Genomic DNA, 12072 nt, shown 5'->3' on the forward strand with positions numbered 1-12072 from the left:
CTTGTTAGGAAAGCTGCAATGCTAAAACAATCATCCTTAAGTCTTTTTTTCTTCTTCAGACTAGCAAGTTACGATATGCTTGGACTTAGAAAAATTTAGGAAAGTACTTTAATACTCTAAAGACTGTGCTACTGATTTTGATAATAGTGGCAATACCAATAATGCCAAACTCCTTTCAAAAAGGTGTAGTCCAAAAGAGAGGATACTGAAGGTAATACACTGGGAGATAAGGCCAACTTAAAATACACCAGAGGTCCCATTTTAATGTTACAACTGTAAAAACTGCGAGTTATAATCCTTATAGTGTTTTTAAAAACTCTTGCCGGACACCTTATTCCTCAGTAGCAGCACTTCCTTTTCGACTTCCTCAGGTGCCTGTTGCGTATAAAACCACTGCTATGCTGTGAGACTTGACTTCATCACATCTGTGATTTATCATTCTTTATCTTTGCCGGTGATGCCTGTGCTAGCTTTATCAGGTTAAGTCCTCATCTTCCTAGGGATTCATTTGGTTTGAAAAAAATAATATAGAATATTTGGGGTTGACAAGAAAGAAAACTTTCACATGTGACATACAATTGCAAGACAGAAATAATTTCTCCAGGTTTGAGAGTTTTGATGGGCCCATAATGATACAGATATTCTAGCAAAAGGGGAATAAACTTTGAAATGCAGGTGTTTTGAAAGTTCTTCCACTTCAGGTTGCAAAGTTAAAATATTAAAGATGATTACTAGTACTGAGCATTGTAGCTTTCCTAATAGGTTAACTGCTATATCTTGAAAGCAACTGTCTAACATGAATGCTTCTGAAATACTGAAGGAAAGCTAATGATTTCCCTTTACTTCCACAATCAAAGGTATATTAAGAGTTCTTCAAAGCAAGTTTGGGATAGTTTCAGAGAGACGTGTCTTAAAAACCCACAGTACAAATCATGTTCTTATCCCAAATCCAAACCTAAAGGTCAAAATATAAAACATATATTAAGGAATTTTCAATTTTTATTTGATGACCAGGAAAGAGTGGTTTGAGGATCATAAACTTTATCAAGCAACTATTTCAATAAGCCTCATTTCAAGTTTACTTTGGCAATGTCTTATTCAAACTTGAGGGGCTATGAAAATCAAAACTCTAGTGCCATATACAGATGTACCTTAATAGTTTATATTTTAGGTTAAAAAGTTACATAAAATTTTCTGAGAAATCAAGAAAAAAAGACCTTGACAAAAATCTCCACACATCCCAGAGATAAATTTACTTTTTATACTACAAATATACTCCATATATACTTTTTATACTCTATATATACTCCAAAAATGTATATATGGATCACTTGAGGTCTAAAACATGGAAGTACACACCACTACACTCCAGCCTGACAGAGCAAGACTCCATCTCAAAAAAAAAAAAAATTACTGTCTTTTAGATATGTATAGAAGTTGCTTATGGTCAGTTTTTTTAGAAAAAAAGATGGTCTATCACATAAAAAAATTATATTTTCTTTCCTTTTCATGCTATTGCTCCACTTTAAAAACATGGGAAGGTAAGAAGCATGGAGTACCAGAGGGAGTTGCTAGAGTGGCTGTAGCTGACAATTACTCTACCATTTTCTGCCCCATCCTTAAGTTTCTAATTACCAAGAGGAAATAAGGAAAAGGCTACAGCCTAGATGGGGCATCCCCAATTTTTTACACAGGGGGCCAGTTCACTGTCCCTCAGACCATTAGAGGGCTGCCACATGTTGTGCTCCTCTCACTGACCACCAATGGAACAGGTGCCCCTTCCTGAAGTGCGGCGCAGTGCCGGATAAATGGCCTCAGGGGGCTGCATGCTGCCCGCGGGGCCGTAGTTTGGGGACGCCTGGCCTTGATGTTAAATCTTTTACTACAAAATTAATGTTGTGTAGAGTTCCACTGTGGATCAATTAACTGGACCAAGTCAGTATGAATCATTTAATTAGAAGAGTTACAAGCAGTATTTACGTTGTCTTTTCCTACTGTCACATGTTCACATACAAAATTAAAAATTAAAAATTAAACTAAGCCTACTAAGAATAATTCAAAACTATTATCATTTTAGCATGAGCAAAATTTTAAAGGTTTTCAAAGTAAACTACAGACATAACATTGGTAACTCCTCTCTTAATTCATTACAAATTAACTAACTTCGTAGGAATTTCAAGATGGGCCTCCAGTTCTGGTGTTCCCTTTAACAGATGAGAGAGAGAGAGAGAGAGAGAGAGAGAGAGAGCGGGAGAGCGAGCGAGCGAGAGAGCGCGCAAGCGAGATCGAGCGTGTGAGAGCATGCACATGCAAGTACTAATTCTTCTAAGATGAAAGAATTCTATTTCACATAAATATTAAATCATTTCTGTTACTAACAATCTAATCTGCAGAGAAAAGTAGAATCAAATGTTCTAGAAGAAAATTTCCTCTCAGAAGTATTGTTTGAAAGCTATAAATCCATTTTCTAAGTTTATTTTTTAAATATTATCTGATATACTAATGTTCTACAATTGAGGCCAAGAAAGTATAATGAGAACTAAAAACTCAATCATCTTTTGGAGACGTAGAAAAACAGAAACCACAAGATATATAATATGAAAAAAACTAAGACTTCCTCCTTAGAAAATGCCAACTGGCTTATGTTTAAAAGAAGTTTAAAAGCCACATTAACTTAAAAAAATCAGAGGATTAAATAATCTAGTCTTTAAAATCATGTACCTTTGGTATAAGGCTGAATCAGGAAGATAAATAAATGAAAGCAATCAAAACCTAGCATGATATGTTGATTCTTTAAGAGTCTATTGTCTTTAGGATAAGCAGAGAAGTTGCTTATGGTCAGAATCACATCTAGGCATGACATAAATAGCAGTATTACAAAATATAAATTCCACCTGGGAGCACATACAAGGAAGCTAAGTTCAGCTGCAATATGTGAAATGACAGAGTTAATACAGTCTTTACGGAAGCAAAGCAGTTGCAAGTACTAGAAAACGTTATATTAACATCTTTCAACATACCTAGCACATGAAATTCAAAGGATCAAAATTATTTCAAAACATGCCCTTTCTAATAAGGATTTAAATTCTTACATAAGGATTAAAACAGGAAAATTACATGCTGCATGACACGTGCATTTTTTGAGTAAAGGAAACGTATATAAGCACAATATATCAAAGGAATAGGATCACAGCAGTAGTGAAGGCTAGTTAATATGTACAAAAAACAAGCCGTGGCTCGTGCCTGTAATCCAAGCACTTTGGAAGGCTGAGGTGGACGGATCAGCTGAGGTCAGAAGTTCAAGACCAGCCTGGCCAAAATGGTGAAACCCCGTCTCTACAAAAAAAAAAAAACAAAACAAAACTAGCCAGGCGTGGTGGTGGCCCTTGCCTGTAATCCCAGCTACTTAGGAGGCTGAGGCGGTTGCAATGAGCCGAGACAGCGCCACTGCATTCCAGCCTGGGCAACAGAGTGAGACTTAGTCTCAAAAAAAAAGAAAGAAAGAAAGAAAAAGAAAAAAAAAACAATCAATTACACAGCCTTTTAAAGAAATTGAAAATGCTGCTTCCAAAATGATTTCCAATGTTAATATATATTACTCAGATCAATTATAGAGTATTAATCCAAAATCTCTATGCACCTAACATTCCATAACTCTAGATTCTATACAGTAGATCCGGAAGGTGGCAGAAGATAAACAACAAAGGGACTAAGACCTACTCTTCAATTTAGGAAAATTACCTACTAAACGTTGGTGATGCAAGAGTCATCATTAAAAAGTCTGGGGAAACTCCTGAAGACTAGACTGGAAGTTTATCTACAAAGTAAGTTACATTACAACTTACTAACATGGCTTCCAACTCTATGCCCAAGTTTCATTTTAGAAATTCATTTACTTAAGGCTCCTATTCCATCTCTCCGTCCACCTGACAGTATGATAATTTAAAGATTCTGGCAGAGAGAAAAAGGCTGGTTTAAAGGAACACTTAAAAGCACACCTCACTCTTAATTCTTTTTGGCCTGAAAACATCAGGCTCACTTTAGAACATCTGAGTAAGGCCTTTTATTTAGTTAGTTAGTCTTGGGGAGACAGAGTCTCACTTTGTCAGGCAGCTGGAGTGCAGTGGCTCGATCTCAGCTCACTGCAACCTCCACTTCCCAGTTTCAAGCGACTCATACGCCTGAGTCTCCCAAGTAGCTGGAATTCCAGTCATGCACCAGCATGCCCGGCTAACTTTTGTATTTTTGGTAGAGACAGGGTTTCATTAGGTTGGCCAGGTTGGCCTCGAACTCCTGACCTCAAGTGATCTGCTCACAGCCCACCTTGGCCTCTCAAAGAACTGGGATTACAGGTGTGCACCACCGCGCCCAGCAGAGTAAGGCATTTTAAATTTAAAACCATATAATTAAAAGCGTGTAAGGGCAAATGTAGCACTGTGACATCCTTTAAAAACTGGAATATATTGTTATAAACTAACCCTTGACACTAAAAATAGGCCATGGGCTAGATCATAAATGAAGAAATATGTTGACATAAAACTTAATTTTACACAACAGCCCCAACATGTCCTTTCCAAACTCCCCAATCACCCTACTACCACCAAAATATGTTACAACATACTTTATTAAATTGTCCCTCCCTAAAGAGTTTCACTTTTATGTAGTAACATAGTGCTGGAGAAAATCACTCTTAACACACACTTTCATGAATAAAGATACTATATTCTTATACAGTATAAAAATTATGTTCTTTTATCATATCAGCGTTGATAGACGTTCCAACAGCAATATGAACACTTGAACACGATAATCTTGTAGCTGCCAACTCCACTTCATCTCTTGCTTTCCTTTTCTTAAAAAGCTAGCAAAAAAAAACATTGGGGATTGGGGGGGTGCAGTGTCATAAAACTACAAATCACTGAATACTAAAAAGAATGATGAAAATTAGTGCTAAAATCATCTCTAAAATTTTAAAAGATTAGAATTCACAAAAAATTATTGAAAACATTAAAACATTTAAAAAAAAAAAAAGAAATGTATGTTTTCACTCTACTCCAGTTACATAAAAAATTCACCTGGGTAATCTAACAATTGTTTAGCTACCAAATTTCACTGCAAGCTAAAGTTTGATGGTTATGAAATGGTGGTTATTAAGTCTTTAATGTGTTTCACTTTAAGAGAAAAAAAAACTTCAAAAGAAAAATTTCCATATGACCTTCATAGTTTATTACTAGTTCTTCTCACACCAAAGAAATAATACATAACTTAGAGACCCAAAGCAGCATAGCAAGTTTCTAATTACCAGAAAGTATTTGGCCTTTTTTTGCACATGCGGTGGCTATATTATACTGCCTAACCAGTGACAATGACAAAATATTTTCATGTATGTCAGCTGTTGGCCAGATATGCTTTTTTAAATGTTCTAGAACAATTTATTTGTAAATTGAGTAGATCCATCTTTCTATAATTTATCCAAGACTGATGAAGCTTTTTGTTTCTGCACAAGTCTCTGGGTATCAAATAATTTGTCTATAAAAAAATTCTCACATTAATCCCACCCCCCAAAAAGCAATTTCTCCTCAAGACTTTGTTTTGCACAAGTCTCTGTGTATCAAATGATTTGTCTATTAAAAAATTCTCACATTAATCCCACCCCTCAAAAAGCAGTTTCTCTTCAATTTCTCTTTAACACATCACCCATACACACACACACACACACACCTGTTGCCATGGGGTTTTTTGCAAAACCCACACTGCTTGCTGGGAGTCCACATATATTTGCTTTCAAAGGAAGAGCTATGATCAGAGCCTTCTCTTTTTATGGTAGCTATATTGTCTGGAATGAACAATGGTGGCTCATCTAAAGAAAAACTTTTGCTGCTTCTTCTTTGGCGGGGTTGTAGGTTCTTCTCAGGTTTTTTCAGTTTCAGTTTATCTTCCTCCTTAAAATGCTCAATGCCTGGGTTTTCAAGCTCTTCCTTCACGTGACTATTGGTTTTCATTGCTGGGGCCTGTTGCTGAGGCTTATGACATTGTTTCTGGCTGGAATGTGCTAAATGTCCAGTTTGTGCAAGATGATGAGATTCTTTCAAGCAAACAGGATGAGCATGTGGCTTATCACTCAAAGAGTGAGTTAAGGGCTTGAAAATCTGTACTAAAGTTTGATCCTGTAATGTTTTTTTCAATACAGAATGAGCTTGGTTTTTCACAGATCTAACCCCAGAATTGCACCTCTGAATCTTGGGCTCCTTATCAACTTGTTTTTTTCTGACTTTGACGGGCCTATGAAAATTTTGCTGAGATTCTGGTTCATCGGTATTTCGTTTCACACTTTTGACATTAACTTTAGTTTTGCTGTGCATTACTTCATACTTTGCTGCAACAGTTTTCTTCGGAGTATCTGTAGTCATGTTTTGCTTAGAATGAATTACAGGTTTTGTATGTTTGGGTTTTACACTTTTTGACTCTAAGTAAGAAACACTACTTGACTGGCTGTTTCTGTCATCCTGAAGGCTTGCTGTTTCATGGGACTCTATTTTAGTACTTTCTACAGCATTCAACTGTTTTGAATTTTGGTCAGGCACATCACAAATAGCATTTTCCAAAATATTACTTTCTGGTTCAAAAGCACTAGTATCAACCACCTCTAAGTCTGATTTATTCAACTCAGTGCTCTCCAACTGCCTATTAGACTCTGCATCTTCACAATAGCCCAATGGTTCAATTTTATTTCTTTCAAGGGTGTTCTCAGCTTTATCAGCAATATCCATGGTATCCTTCAATTCCAAATTACATTCAGTCACTTCATCCACACAACTAGGCAAACCTACAAGGTTTTCTGTCTCATTTGGATTTGTACAAGCAGCATCACCAGAAATAGTAGAAGATCCAGGTTCTTCAAGAATGTGGTCTTCTTCATGGGATACTTTCACTGACTCCTTTGATTCCTGTTCAACTTTTCTTGTTGCTATCATTTCTTCAACAACATTCTCATCCATTTCACCTGAAATGGAATCATTCTGTTCATGTTCTTCTTTATCTGAAAACTGAAACAATGGGCTACCAACAGGCTTAGCTTTACATTCCATCAGAGCTTCATTTTTCTTTTCTCCAATAGTAACACAAATCTCTGAAAGAGGTGAACAATTTAATTCATGAGATGGCACATCTGCTTCTCCCTGATTATTACACTTATGCTTAGAATCTAATTCAGCTTCATCCTTCATTTCAAGGCAAGATGACACTGAAGAATGACTTGAAGACACTGATACTTCGGGTACCACTTCAATTTGTCCACTATTTCGGCTGCTCTTTCTATTCTCCTTATGGTACTCAGGTTTCAGTGATGTACAAACTTCTTCTTTAACCTGACTCCTTTCTGGTTGTTTCATTCCTGCTTTAGGGGTAGATACACTCTTCCCAGATGCTTTTTTTGTGTTACTTAATGGTGCTGCATTTGAACGCTTGGCAATAGTGCTCTGTCGCAAACTTCTTACTTGTTCTATCACAGGGGAAAAAATAAATAAAAATACTTAGCTATTTTGTCATGTGCTTTTATTCCAGTACAATTTAGATTATATCACTTCTTCATTCTGAGCTATAATTTGCTCAACAAAAATGTACTGAATAGTACTCAAAATGGTGATCATATAAATATATATTAACATGCCAAATTTTTTTATTTATCATAGTTCTCTGAATTCTAGCAGAAGGGAAAGCCTCTATAAAATTCAGACTAATATTATACCTTATTACAAGAAACATTTTCAGCAAATCTCTTTTCCATAAAAAGTAACCTCGGAGTAAAGTAAAGTAAAATGAGCTTCCTTTACCCTTAATGCCCATATTAAAACAAAACCATCATGCATTTTTAAATATTAAGTATTTCTAAATTTATAAAACCAAATCAATTCCAGTGCTAATGAAATCTGAACTAAAAACCTATCATAAAACAACATCTGTGTGAGTTTCAAGATACAGCGTCAAACTAACTTTAAATCCTTTATCAATGGTCTTCTCTTAGATCACCATTTTAGCATTAAAGCTATTCCTAAGAAATGACATCTACAGGCCGGGCACCATGGCTCATGCCTATAATCCCAGCACTTTGGGAGGCTGAGACGGGTGGATCGTGAGGTCAAGAGATCGAGACCATCCTGGCCAACATGTCAAAACCCCGTCTCCACTAAAAAAAAAAAAAAAAAAAAAAAAAAAAAAAAAAAAATTATATATTATATTATATATATATATACACATACATACATACACATACACACACACACACACACACACACACACAAAGAAAGAAAAAAAATTAGCCAGGCGTGGTGGCATGCACCTGTAGTCCCAGCTACTTCTGAGGCTAAGGCAGTACAATCATTTGAACCTGGGAGGCGGAGGTTGCAGTGAGCCAAGACTGTGCCACTGTACCTCAGCCTGGCAACAGGACAAGACTCCCAACTCAAAAAAAAAAAAAAAAAAGACAGAAATGACATCTACATTAGAGTACCACACACAGATCATAAAAAAATAAACACAACTTAAAAGACTTAAACCAAGAAAATGTATCAGGGAAAAATATGCATGAAGAAAATTTAAAAGCTTCCCATACAATGCTCCTAATAGTCTATTAGAAAAAGTCTCCTTTCCCTATTCTGCTACATCCCCTTTTATCAGGAGAAAGGAGAAACACAAAGCAAAAAGAACTAAAAAGAAAGAGAGCTAAATAATTCACCATACAAAAACAACCCACAAACCGAGTTTGTCATTTATCACTGAACTGTGAGAATCTTTAAAAACGTAAATGTTCAGGTGTTCCTTGTAGTTCTGATGTTATTATTAATAGCACACTTGTCATTCTCAAAGTATACCCAATTTGAACAATAAATTATATAGTCATCCTAATCTTAGAGACCCCTTTCAAATTCCCCTAGGACTTAACAAAGTATCTGAGTACTCAGTTAAGTACTGAATAACTTTTAAAAATTATTGGGTGGATTATGAACATGTTCAGTTATATAATTTTTTTCATACCCCAAATTTTAATAAAGCTTTGTTTCAATATTTAGGTAATTTTTAAAACTTTGAAGACAGATTATAGTAATTTACAGCTCTATTTTATTCACCCTTGAAATGAAACAAATGAAGGATATTAACACTTACTACACATTAATAAAGATCTTTTAACACCCAAGTGGTTGCTAGAGGTGACAAAGGAACAGCATATTCAACTGTAAAGAATATTCAGATTAAAAAAAGGTTTTCCAATAGTAAGGAATTTATTAAGTAAAAGCTAAACTCACTTTTTCTCCTCTAAGTATTAATTGCTTTAGTTTGAAGCCTAACTCTATAGGCAAAAAGTTATCATTATTTTCCTACAATGTTCATTCTATTGTTTTCATTTCTCAAAGTCAAAAGTCTATAGCAAATAACTGACTTTGATAATGTATTAAAAACATAAATCAAATAAGAGATGATGAAATAAATACATGCATCTAAATTTATTCACTTCTCAAAACCCTACTGAAGTTGTAACAGCAGGATATTTTTTGTAAAATCCAAAAGGCAAGGAAGAACAAGACAGAAAAAACAGCAGCAAATTTTGAAAACCAAAAGGAGTCGATTACCAAGTAATTGATATAAGAGACCCAAAGGTAACAAACACAATGCTGGCAGTGTTGGCAAACACTACCACCATTAACACCAGAAAAGCCTTAAGAATTGGTGGTTCTAGACGATTCTAAAGTGGGAGTGAAGACAAATGGTTAATAGTTAGAAGAGTTGAAAGCTCCTTAAAAGAAGCAGTTAAATTCCTAGATCCCTCTTTCCCCTACTCCATTTGCTGGGCAACTTCCCTTCCGTAGTCCTGAGCCAAAACTGGTATCTTATTCTGTGGAGATAGTAAAGCAAGGTTTCTAGACTAAGGAACATGAGGCACAGTTGAGACTGGCTGTGAAGTAAATTGAAATTTTAAGATTAAGTGAATTTGTATATACTGTAAGTTGAGAAACCCCAGTAAGTTTCCCTTACAGGCTTCTATAATATACTAGCAATCTAATATGCCTATGGAAAATTACCTAAATTCTGTTATGAGTGGTTCTACCAAATAACAGTACAGCCAGATTATTATACACTGATGCTCAGAGCTGGTAAAACCCAATTCCCACACTTAGAAGTTTCATAATTTTAGTTCCCTACCCTTAAACACGAACAATAATCAAGGGTCAGACATTTCAGGAAAGCCTCTAGGAATGATAGAAGCCAAAAATTTTTTAAATTTTTTTTTACAATAATGCAACATATAGAGTTCAGAAACAACAAAAGGAGACAAAAACTGTTTAAACGCTATTAGTATCTTAATAAAGACAAAAGAAGATACTATATCTATGAAACATAAATGAAAAGCTACAGAAAGGACCATTCTCAACATAACAACAAAAAAAAAATATTTAAGAATCAGAAGTACAAAACCTGATTGAAAGGTTCAAGGATAAATACGAGAAAATTTAAGCACATAAAAGAAAAATTACAAAGAGGTGGGAAGTAGGCAAAATAAAATGGGCCAGTCCCTGTTACATGATAAATAATAAAGGTTCCAGAACTCAAGAGCTAAGAAAATAAAGAGAGGAATTAACGATGAAATAATTAGGAAAATTTTCCCAGAATTGAACAATAACATTTTTCAGACTAAGGTGATCTACTAAGTGTGTCTTAAGCTCCATACACAAAATACATCAAAACCAATACACATCATGAAATATCAAAACACCAGAGCTGAAGAGAAAGATTCCACAAACTTCCGGAAGAAATCAGGTAACATACACTCCTCTATACACACAAAAAAAATCAAAATAAAGTTCTCAACAACTCTAAAGTTAGAAAAAATAAAGCAACACCTTCAGAATTGCAGAAGCAAAATGATTTGCAACCTTGAATTTTATGTCCAACAAGACCATGATTCCAGTATAAGAACAGATTATACACAAGGTGAACATACAAGGTTTAAAAAGTCTATCTCACTGCTCCTTCTTCTCACAAAACTACTGGAAGAGGTGCATCACTAAAATGAAAAAGTTCAATCCAGAAAGAGGAAATAGAAACTTCAACAAAAACATAAAGCACCGACTTCCAGAAGAAATGGTAAAGGGAGATTCCTGAACAGCTTTGCATCAGCCTGAGAGGACTAACAGGATTCTCTCTACATAGGAGGGAATCAGAAGGTTCCAAGAGGCATTTTCAATAAAATGAATATGACAGAATGCCTGAAATGCATAATATCTCTAGGGTAGATTTAGACAACTGGCAGAGCAGTTTAACTACTGGTAGGTATACACTAAACTAAGCAAATGAGAAAACAAAAACAAATCAGAAAGACAAGAAGTAAGATGTTCTTTTTCACCATGAGGACCAGTAGTAGAAAGAAAATTATCCAGAGTGGCCAATCAATGGATGAATAATAAATCAGAATAAATAAAAAACAGCAACATATGCATGTTATCTAGAGATAAAAAGGTAAACACACACACACACACACACACACACACACACACAATTAAACCAGCTAAAAGAGTTACTAGTGGTTTCCTCTGGGGAAGGAGAAAATGGTAGTGGGGTGGTGGGTACTATAAATTTATAAAACAAACTGATATGATCTCAAAACTGATTGTCATCAAAACAACTGGATTAGCAAACATCAAGAAAATATGGTTTCTGTTCAGCAGGTTTATAGCCTAACACATCTGTCCCTATACCTCAGATTTTCCAGCTAGACCTCTTTGAAAGGATTACCTTGTGCCATTAAACGAGGTGATTTTCTTGGTGATCTCACTGAATTTTCTTCTACCTTTTCCCTTAAGTTCCTGTTAGGTAAAATCAGTTCTTCATCATCAATGGTATCATTGCCACCTTCTTTAACAACTCCTTCATCCATAATATCGTCAAGACCAACAACTAGAAAAAAAAAAAAAAAAAAAATTAATTTTTAAAAATATCAGGGATGTTACGAAATTAAAGGCAGTATAGAAAATACTGTGAGATACAGTCTTAATGTAATACTACATCTCTTGAAAATCT

General features: G+C 35.2%; 1 protein-coding gene across 7 annotated transcripts in view; it reads right to left on the bottom strand.

Moving 5' to 3' along the window:
- Nucleotides 1–12072, bottom strand: part of PHF3 (PHD finger protein 3) — an 89278-nt gene that overhangs the window by 34520 nt on the left and 42686 nt on the right. For all 7 annotated transcript variants that reach the window (XM_010337128.3, XM_003926354.4, XM_074398126.1 and 4 more), the window contains 2 exons: nt 11788–11949; nt 5722–7501 (listed from right to left, as the gene is read on the bottom strand). In XM_010337128.3, coding sequence (XP_010335430.1) covers nt 5722–7501; nt 11788–11929 — 1922 coding nt within the window. In that variant the 5' untranslated portion in view covers nt 11930–11949. The remainder of the gene's footprint in view (nt 1–5721; nt 7502–11787; nt 11950–12072) is intronic.

Source organism: Saimiri boliviensis, chromosome 4, assembly GCF_048565385.1.
Source record: "Saimiri boliviensis isolate mSaiBol1 chromosome 4, mSaiBol1.pri, whole genome shotgun sequence".
Lineage (NCBI taxonomy): Eukaryota > Metazoa > Chordata > Mammalia > Primates > Cebidae > Saimiri > Saimiri boliviensis.